The sequence below is a fragment of the Colobus angolensis genome, unplaced genomic scaffold (assembly GCF_000951035.1).
Source record: "Colobus angolensis palliatus isolate OR3802 unplaced genomic scaffold, Cang.pa_1.0 Scaffold153, whole genome shotgun sequence".
NCBI lineage: Eukaryota > Metazoa > Chordata > Mammalia > Primates > Cercopithecidae > Colobus > Colobus angolensis.
Window position 1 is genome coordinate 4,012,314 of NW_012114633.1, and position 10,339 is coordinate 4,022,652.

Below are 10,339 nucleotides of genomic sequence, written 5' to 3' on the forward strand. Positions count from 1 at the left end.
CCTGTCTTGCATATTAGACACAACTGAGAACTTTTTCAGTAAACTAGGCCCCAGCACACAGAAACTTACTAAGTTCTTCATGTGATTCTTATGTGCAGTCAGTGTTTCGCATCATGGCTAAAAAGTTTTGCTACAGCTATTGGCAACTACTTTTCCAACTGAGGAATTATGGAGTGAGTATAGGAAGTTGCTACCAAATATGAGTGATGAGCAGAATCATCTGGGACGATATTAAGAATGCAGATTTCTAAAGTACATCCCAAACCTAGTGATCAGGAAGATTAGGAATCTGAATTTTTCGTAAACATGTGAACTGTTATCAGGAATCCATGTATTCAATATACAAAATCGAACTTAAATATCCAAAAGAGTGCTATGTTTGAAGTAGTCATCTGGCAAGATGACTGAATTATTTTTAAGAACGTTGCCATCTCCAGAACATTTTTTGAAATGTCCTTTGGAGGTGGTTTAGTGATCCTCCCACCTCAGCCTCCTGAGTAGATAGGACTGTAGCCACCGTATCTAACTTACTTTTCTTTCTTTTTTTAGACAGGGTCTACTTTTCTTTCTTTTTAGAGACAGGGTCATGCATGGTACATGTTGCCTAGGCTGGTCTCAAACTCTTGACCTCAAGCAATCCTCCTTCCCTGGCCTCCCAAAAAAGTGCTGGGATTACAGTTGTCAGCCATCATGCCCAGCCCCACTATCATCTTAAAGCTGCTTCGTATTCTTCATTCTGAACACAACTGTATTTTATGGAGGACACCACAGGATACAGCAGCATTCTTAAATCTGGGGATTAGAAAATTTCTTTAGATGTGACCTCATGTCAGTGTTCCGTTTTATCGAATTCTATAATAAAGGACAATTATTTGTAATCACTGACAATATTCTAGGAATTCCTAAAATGCTGATGCACGGCAGTTTCAATGGACTAATGTTCCAAAGACAGTGAAAATGTAATTAATAATAACTGAGTCACATTATTGGTTCTTAATATCAACCAATTTCTTTTTTTTTTTTTGAGACAGAGTCTCGCTCTGTCACCTAGGCTGGAGTGCAGTGGCGCTATCTTGACTCACTGTAAGATCCACCTCCCGAGTTCACGCCATTCTCCTCCCTCAGCCTCCTGAATAGCTGGGACTGCAGGTGCCCAACATCATGCCTGGCTAATTTTTGTATTTTTAGTAGAGACTGGGTTTCACCATGTTGGCCAGGCTGGTCTCGAACTCCTGACCTCAGGTGATCCACTTGCCTCGGCCTCCCAAAGTGCTGGGATTACAGGCATGAGTCTCCACGCCAGCCCAACACTCTTTAAAAAGAAACATTCCTCCACGAAAGTTAACTGTAAGTCTGTTCAGCTGATAACGGTATATTAATATGATATCTTCTACTTTGGCTGTAGAAAGAGTAATCATACTATTAAAACAATGAAAGAAAATTAAAAGATGAACTTAGGTCCAAATCCTAAAACTAGACTCTCAAGCTTAAAGTACAATGATTAGAATTTTTTTGCATTAGGAATAATTTACATACACTAAAATGCAATGTTCGACATACATGTACATCTACATAACCACTGCCATAATCAGGATCTAGAACATTTCCTTCCTCAGAAATGCACCCCTCCCTCTTTACAGTCATTCGTCAATGTCCCCACCCCACCTATCTGTCTCTATCGCCACAGCTTATTTCTCTGCTTCTTGTAGAATTTCACGTTCATGGAATGGTAAAATATACACTCTTTTGTGCTTGTCCTCTGTGGCTCAACAGCATCCATCATCTTTTTGAATTTCACCCACATTCTCATGTGTGTTATTAGCTCCTTTTTACTGCTGAGCGGCATTCCACTGCATAAATATCACATTTGTTTATTCTCTTGCTGAAGAACATTTGGGTTAATTTATATTTTGGAGCTACTATGAATAATCACTCTTGTACACATCATTTTGTGGTTATGTTTTCATTTCTTTGATTTAACTTTGCTCTATATCCTGTCAATATTAGCTATTCTAGTGGACCTAAAGTGGTACGTTGCTATGGTTTTAATTTGTATTTATTTGATGACTAACAATGCTGAAGAATGCTGACATTAATGATGTTAAAAAAGTTTACTCTGAGAAATTAACTCTTCAGACTAATGCCAGAATAATGCTACAAAACTTAAGACTAAAGAAACATGCCCCTATAGTGATGTCCGGAGGCTTTTCATAGCATTTGATTTTAAAATAGTAAAGTAACTGTTAACAGGGAATGGCTGAAGAAATCACAGTAAAAACATCAGTTATTATTTATGAAAAACATGTTAGTATACACACATGCTGCGATGTTAAGTGAAAAAAAGATAAAAAGACTTCTGATCTTAATTCTTTTTGGGAAAAGTTATTTTATGAATGTTAAGAAAAAAGGCTAGAAAGAGATTCTTCAATGATCACTGATGAGATTATAGGTTTTATTTCCTCATTATATTTTTCTGTAGTTTCCAAATTTTCTATAATGGGCATATTAATTATGAACAGAGAGGCCATAATTTCTAAAGACACATAGTCTAAGAGAGTTTACAAAGGCAATAGGACAGAATACACAAAAATAAGGATAGTCCTAAAAAAATGTATACCATAAATACATGCTAAAGCAATGAAGAGGCTTCTTAGTGACTAATACAAATATAGTAATTCAAGGGAATATAAAATCACTGTAACATAAAATGCTCAGAAGAGAGATTACAGGAAAGAAATTTTAGGTACAAAGCAGAAAACCAACAAAACAAAATTTACCTCGTTTCCAAAGGCAACGCACTTGGGTGACTGGTTTATGTAATCCAAAACAAAGGACAGCTCCTTGGCTTCTACTTCCTGGCTTGATGATTTTGGCAGTTTCACTGAAACCAGCTGAAATATATCTAGCCAAAGGAAGCTATATTTAATATAAAGCTTCCCTAGAGACAGCAAACATGTGCATTTATTCATACGATTTTTTTTTTTTTGAGACGAAGTCTTGCTCTGTCACCCAGGCTGGAGTGTAGTGGCGTGATCTTGGCTCACTGCAACCTCTGCCTCCCAGGTTCAAGCAATTCTGTTGGCTCAGTCTCCCGAGTAGCTGGGACTACAGGCCTGCACCACCACGCCTGGCTAATTTTTGTATTTTTAGTACAGATAGGGTTTCACCATGTTGGCCAGGCTGGTCTCGAACTCCTGACCTCAAGTGATCCACCTGTCTTGCCTCCCAAATTGCTGCGATTATAAGCGTGAGCCACTGTGCCTGGCCCTATGAAACTGCTAATCAGTACTCTAGAATGTATTTGATGCCAAGATAATAATTCTAGGCTAATCTTGAACAAAATATACCTTAAAGTTGGACTCTTTGAATGAACAAGTTTTAAATGGAAGTCTAATTCCATAACTCATGTACATAAATGCCCCAAATATATAGAAATAGAAATCAACTTGTGTCTTACTGGTGCATTGTACATTCCAAAGTATTAAGCTGAGTGTTAAAATGGAAAAAGAACATGAATGTTGGTGAACTGAGTAACCAAATGCAACAAACCGTCTGAGAGTTTTCAGAATGCTATCATGGGCCTGCCATAATATTCATAGGGTAAAATCTCCTTTCTTGTAACACCGACAAATTCTTCTCTTTATATGCCTTTAAAAAGTATCTCCTTAAGGGTATTCTTTTCACTCACAGTAAAAGCAAAAGTCCTTCCAATAGCCTATGATGCTAAATATAATCTATTCTTAACTGGCTCACTCCTGCCCGCCCCCCTTCTCCAATATAGCTGCACAGCTCTTCTTTCTCTTATGTAATATTTATTCCTCCTATGTTGCCCATTTCCGCCCCCTGCTTTATTTTTCTCTAGACCACCTTTCATCTTACTGTATCAGATTAACTGATCCAGTCAGTTTACTACTGGGACTTAGAAGTGTTTTGTTTTGTGCAACTGTAACAGTATTCAGCACACAGTGGGTACTTGATTAGGTGGTGAATGACTATATGACACATAGTCAAGAAATAATACCATCAAAAATAACATGTAAATAAGAGCCTAATTTGTTTTTAAACCAGATAAGTAACTGCAACATGATTTATTCAATTTTCTATCAGAGACTCTGCTTTTGGGCTGTGGAACATAGATAACAAAAAAAGGATACACATATATGTATATGTTTTTGTATTTGAGTATGAGAGGCCCATGGTACAGTAAGTAAGCCAGCTAGCACAGGGGATCTTTTCAAGATTGATTCACATTTTTATGTAGCAGCTATCCAGATTTTCATATGCTGGCTGCCCATTATATGCCAAGTACTGAAGACTAATAATAGATCTCATTATGAGAAGAATTTAGATTACAACACAGGATCTTTACTTTAGATCAGTAGTTTTCCACCCTGTCTTGCATATTAGACACAACTGAGAACTTTTTCAGTAAACTAGGCCCCAGCACACAGAAACTTACTAAGTTCTTCATGTGATTCTTATGTGCAGTCAGTGTTTCGCATCATGGCTAAAAAGTTTTGCTACAGCTATTGGCAACTACTTTTCCAACTGAGGAATTATGGAGTGAGTATAGGAAGTTGCTACCAAATATGAGTGATGAGCAGAATCATCTGGGACGATATTAAGAATGCAGATTTCTAAAGTACATCCCAAACCTAGTGATCAGGAAGATTAGGAATCTGAATTTTTCGTAAACATGTGAACTGTTATCAGGAATCCATGTATTCAATATACAAAATCGAACTTAAATATCCAAAAGAGTGCTATGTTTGAAGTAGTCATCTGGCAAGATGACTGAATTATTTTTAAGAACGTTGCCATCTCCAGAACATTTTTTGAAATGTCCTTTGGAGGTGGTTTAGTGATCCTCCCACCTCAGCCTCCTGAGTAGATAGGACTGTAGCCACCGTATCTAACTTACTTTTCTTTCTTTTTTTAGACAGGGTCTACTTTTCTTTCTTTTTAGAGACAGGGTCATGCATGGTACATGTTGCCTAGGCTGGTCTCAAACTCTTGACCTCAAGCAATCCTCCTTCCCTGGCCTCCCAAAAAAGTGCTGGGATTACAGTTGTCAGCCATCATGCCCAGCCCCACTATCATCTTAAAGCTGCTTCGTATTCTTCATTCTGAACACAACTGTATTTTATGGAGGACACCACAGGATACAGCAGCATTCTTAAATCTGGGGATTAGAAAATTTCTTTAGATGTGACCTCATGTCAGTGTTCCGTTTTATCGAATTCTATAATAAAGGACAATTATTTGTAATCACTGACAATATTCTAGGAATTCCTAAAATGCTGATGCACGGCAGTTTCAATGGACTAATGTTCCAAAGACAGTGAAAATGTAATTAATAATAACTGAGTCACATTATTGGTTCTTAATATCAACCAATTTCTTTTTTTTTTTTTGAGACAGAGTCTCGCTCTGTCACCTAGGCTGGAGTGCAGTGGCGCTATCTTGACTCACTGTAAGATCCACCTCCCGAGTTCACGCCATTCTCCTCCCTCAGCCTCCTGAATAGCTGGGACTGCAGGTGCCCAACATCATGCCTGGCTTTTTGTTTTTTGTTTAGTAGAGATGGGGTTTCACCGTGTTAGCCAGGATGGTCCAGATCTCCTAACCTTGTGATCTGCCCACCTCGGCCTCCCAAAGTGCTGGGATTACAGGTGTGAGCCACCTCGTCTGGCCAATATCAACCAATTTTCTATGCCATTTCCACCCTGACTCAAAAGAGTAAGAAGTGTTCAATGATGGATAAAATGATAGTGATGCTTAAGAATAACAGATTTAAGTTCAGTAGAAAGACAAATTCTATCCATCTTTGTAAAGCAGACTTAAAATTTGAGGTCTGCAGTCTGCTATTGCAACTACATATAAAATAATCCTTCCCTCACTGCATATTTCAGAACTTATACAAAGCCTCTCCAAATGAACACAATAATGACAAAAGCAATTTAAATGCCCATTCCAAAAACTGTTAGCTTCAGATTAAAACCAAAACGTTACATTTTGAGAAACTGTAAAATGTAAAGGGCCACTCAATGCCATACATAGTAAGTTAATTACACCATACCTGGTTTTTCTTTATTTACTATAGCAAAGACAGAATCCTCAGCTTGGGCAACAGTAAAGAGGGCATGAAGTTTACATCCAACTATGAAAGTCTGAAAGATAAAGAGCACCATAGTGTTTACTGTCCGTTCCCTCCAGTAGAACATAAAATCCATTAAGGCAGAGATTTTTATCTATTTTGCTCATTGCTGTATTCCCAACATAAGGAGAGTACCTGGCCTATAGAAGACAACTGATACATATTTGTTAAATACCTTTCAAGTTTCCTACGTATAGATCTGATTCTTTTTAATGGTTTCATAGTATTGTATTGAACGTATCATAATTTTAACTGATGTCAAGGTCATATTTAACTTTTTTCCTACCATAAACAATGCTATAAGGCCTTTGTGTACAGGCCATTATTTCAACAAGAGATTCTTAGAAGTGAGACTGCTATAGCAAAATGTTTTTATTGATTTTCAGTTTTAACTCTCATTATGTACAAAAGTGCCTGTTTCTCTATACTTTACCTATCACTAGATTTTTTTCAATCTACAATTTGGCTAAATTTATGAGAGGAAATATTGTGTCGTTTGTTTAGATTTCTTTATTAATGAGTTTAAGCAGCTCTTCATATTTATTGGCTAATTGTATTTCTTTTCTGTGAATTTACATATTCCTACTTTATGCCAATTTCTTCTACCAGGCTTTTAGTTTTTCCCTATTGGTTTTTGGGAATATTTTTGTATACATGGAATAATATCTTTTGTAAATATCTTCTCCCACCTTTAACTTGTCTTTTACTAGTGGAAAATTTTTATATAGTCAAATTAATTTTTTTGATGCTATTTTGTAACTTGTTTAGGAAGTCTATTTAAATATTTGGCCTTATAGAAAGAAACAGTACATCTACCATTAAATTAAATTGCCTTTTTTTTTTTTTCACATAAGGAAAAGTAAAGATCAATCCACATACCTTTATTAAGATGCCATCTATATAGTCCCACAGTTTAATTGTGCCATCAAGGGAACAAGAGTATAGCTAAAAGGGTAAAACAATACAAAATTGATTAAAAAAAAGAAGAAAAAAAATTCATCAAGATATCAAATGAATAATTAAATGCTGATGGGGCATTTTCTATTCATTAATTCACAGTTAATCTTAAAGAGGTAGAGTCATTTATTTACATTGCTTCTGCAAAACAATCTTTTCACAGCTTTCTGCAAGAAGCAGATCCATCCTTTTCAAGTTTTAACTAAAAGAGAGAGGAAAAAAGTTGACCTTCTATCTTGAAGAGGGAGATGGTAACGTTTTGAATGAGATATGAAAAGTACCTAGGTGCAGTGGCTCCCATCTGTAATCTCAGCACTTTGGGAGGCTCAGGCAGGTGCATCACTTGAGGCCAAGAGTTCGAGATCAGCCTGGCCAACATGGTGAAACCCCATCTCTAGTGAAAATACACAAATCAGCCAGGAGTGGTGGCACATCCTGTAATCCTAGCTACTTGGGAGGCTGAGGTTGCAGTGAGCTGAGATCACATTGCTGTACTCCAGCCTGGGAGACTGAGACTCTCCAAAAAAAAAAAACAAAAAACAAAAAACAAAAAACAAAAACACACACACACAAGAGCTTGTTGCTCTTCCTCCCAGAACTCAGTTTACCCAGTTTTATCAGCCAAACTCCTTTCACCTTATATGAGTATTAAGGGAGCGCTTCTCAAGTGACTGAAGAATATTCTGCTTAAAAAAAATTTCTTCCAATCCATCAAGGACCAATACTTTCATAAAATACAATAGAAATTATAATACACTTGGATGCTATGGCAATGTCAAAGTGTTTTTGTGACACTCACTTTCTGTACTCTTATACAGAATGGTAACTAATGGTTTAGGACACTGGTCTGTGGACCATACTTTGGTAGTACCAGAAGACCTTACTAACACATAGGTTTATTTTTGTCCTAGTGTACTTAGTTTTAATAATACTAAGTTTCCGCTAGATTTTTTTTTGTTGTTGTTGTTATAGGAAAATACTTTGCTTATAATGTTGACAAAGAATTTTAATATTTTTAAAGAAAGTGGCAATTTTAGGATTTCTGCAAATAGGGACATGGACTCAGAGAAGAGAAATGTAAAAATGTTGGAGTAAAACCATGTTATCTATCCAAGTCAAAAAATTATAGTAACTAGGACATTTATATCACAATTACTGCATATGAGAATCATAAATACAGACTAGTAGAATGTAACAAGTCAAACATATAATTACTGTCAAAACAATGGTTAATACACAAATACTGTGACTCCTAAGTCCAGAACTGGTGCCCCTGCACCTCAACCAAATCTACTGATAAAACTGCCCTTCTCTAATTTTATTCACCTGAAACAAAGATTTTATGCAATGTGTGTACATTTTTTTTTGCTATAAAACTTAGTATATGGACTTCACAAATCTGAATTTTAACAAAATAATGGTTTTGCTATTGAAAACATTCAAATATCACACATAGCGATAAACTTTTGTCAAACCCTCAGATGATGGCAAGGATAAAATATGTACTTGGATCCCACAGAAAAGTTACCTAACTTTGATTTTTAGGAGTAGCTCATTTAATTTTGGAAAGAAAAGATCGGTGCTACTTTATTTCCTTTGGAATAAGAGTGTATGGCAATGCAAATCCATCCTTGATCAGTAACTTCCAAGTTGGCTATGACTAATCCAGGAAAATGGAATTGGATTAAAAATGAGAACAAGAACAAAATATTGTTGAGATAAAATTTTAGTAGATTTGCTGAAACTTAAGAACAGAATTAAAATGACCATTTCATTATTCTTAAATACTGAGAAAGAAGGGCTGCTTTGTGGGGGAAGTAGGAAAATCTGCACTAAATTAAATCCCCAAATTTGTCTTGAAACTAACTAATTGACCCACTCACCAAACAAATTTTCTTATCTAGATACCAGTATTAAGACTAGGCAATATCTAGAGTAAGCCAGAGCCTCACTTCTAAAGGAATAGATCTGCCAACCTCCTGGCCAACATTTTTCAAAATGTGTTCCAGAAACCAAACGGTTCACAAGTCACGTAAGTTTGAGAAACACCAAATACTACATACCCCTTTTGGATATTCGCAATGCATGTAAGGGAACCTAAGAAGACCTACAATCAACAAACACATTTAACTGTGCCAAGCCCTTAATTTCAGAAACTCATACAGCCAAGAATATCTTTCTCAAGTAATACCTATTAGCATTCTGTGGAACAAATGGTTCACAGAATACGCTATAGGCAATGTAGTTTAGTAAGTGAAAAATACCCTACAACTGGAAATAAATATTTTACTTATAACCTGGAAAGCTTCCCAGCCAAAGTCAACTCAAATTTTTCTATAAAGAACAAAGCCAATCTTAAAGTATTCAACTATAACTGTATGACACCTGTAGATGGTTGTTGGGGTTAAGTTGGATTCCAGTCACCAGATTTCTGTGTCCATGCAGTATGTGTACACACTCTTCTGTAACTGTGCTGTAAACTTTAACAAAGTCTCCAGAGACACAGAAGATATACCTGGAAAAAAAAGAAAGAAAAGTAAATTTTACATACTGTATTAGTCTGTTTTCACACTGCTGAAAAACACATTTTTCATCGTTTCAGTGGTCTTGAACTCCCAGCCTCAAGTGATGCACCTGCCTGGGCCTCCCAAAATGCTGAGATTACAGGTGGGAGCCATTATACCTGGTACTTTTCATATTTCATTCAAAACCTTACCATCTCCCTCTTCAAATTTATAAAGGAAAGAGATTTAACGGACTCAACAGTTCCACGTGGCTAGGGAGGCTCCACAATCATGGTGGAAGCAAAAAGCATGTCTTACATGGTGGCAGGCAAAAATAGAACTTGTGCAGGGGAGCTCCCCTTTATAAATCCATCAGCTCTCGTGAGACTGATTCACTACTACAAGAACAGTACAGGGGAAACTGCCTCCATGATTCAGTTATCTCCAACTGGGTCCCTCCCACAATACACGTAGATTATAGGAGCTACAATTCAAAATGAGATTTTGGTGGGGACACAGCCAAACCGTCTCACATACTCGATAGGTAGTAGGATCTTTTTACTGTCCATAATAAAAATGCAACAGAGGTTTCTTTTGGTATAGTTTAAGAATTGTGGCCGGGCGCCGTGGCTCAAGCCTGTAATCCCAGCACTTTGGGAGGCTGAGACGGGCGGATCACGAGGTCAGGAGATTGAGACCATCCTGGCTAACACAGTGAAAC

The 10,339-nt window shown here is 36.8% G+C and overlaps 1 protein-coding gene across 1 annotated transcript in view; it reads right to left on the minus strand.

Annotated features, from left to right (window-relative positions):
- The window catches only part of WDR75 (WD repeat domain 75), a 47,254-nt gene that overhangs the window by 30,074 nt on the left and 6,841 nt on the right, over window positions 1-10,339 (minus strand). The window contains exons 2-6 of the mRNA XM_011936474.1: window positions 9,500-9,629; window positions 7,037-7,102; window positions 6,080-6,170; window positions 2,728-2,902; window positions 561-568 (exon numbers count right to left, since the gene is read on the minus strand). Coding sequence (XP_011791864.1) covers window positions 561-568; window positions 2,728-2,902; window positions 6,080-6,170; window positions 7,037-7,102; window positions 9,500-9,629 — 470 coding nt within the window. The remainder of the gene's footprint in view (window positions 1-560; window positions 569-2,727; window positions 2,903-6,079; window positions 6,171-7,036; window positions 7,103-9,499; window positions 9,630-10,339) is intronic.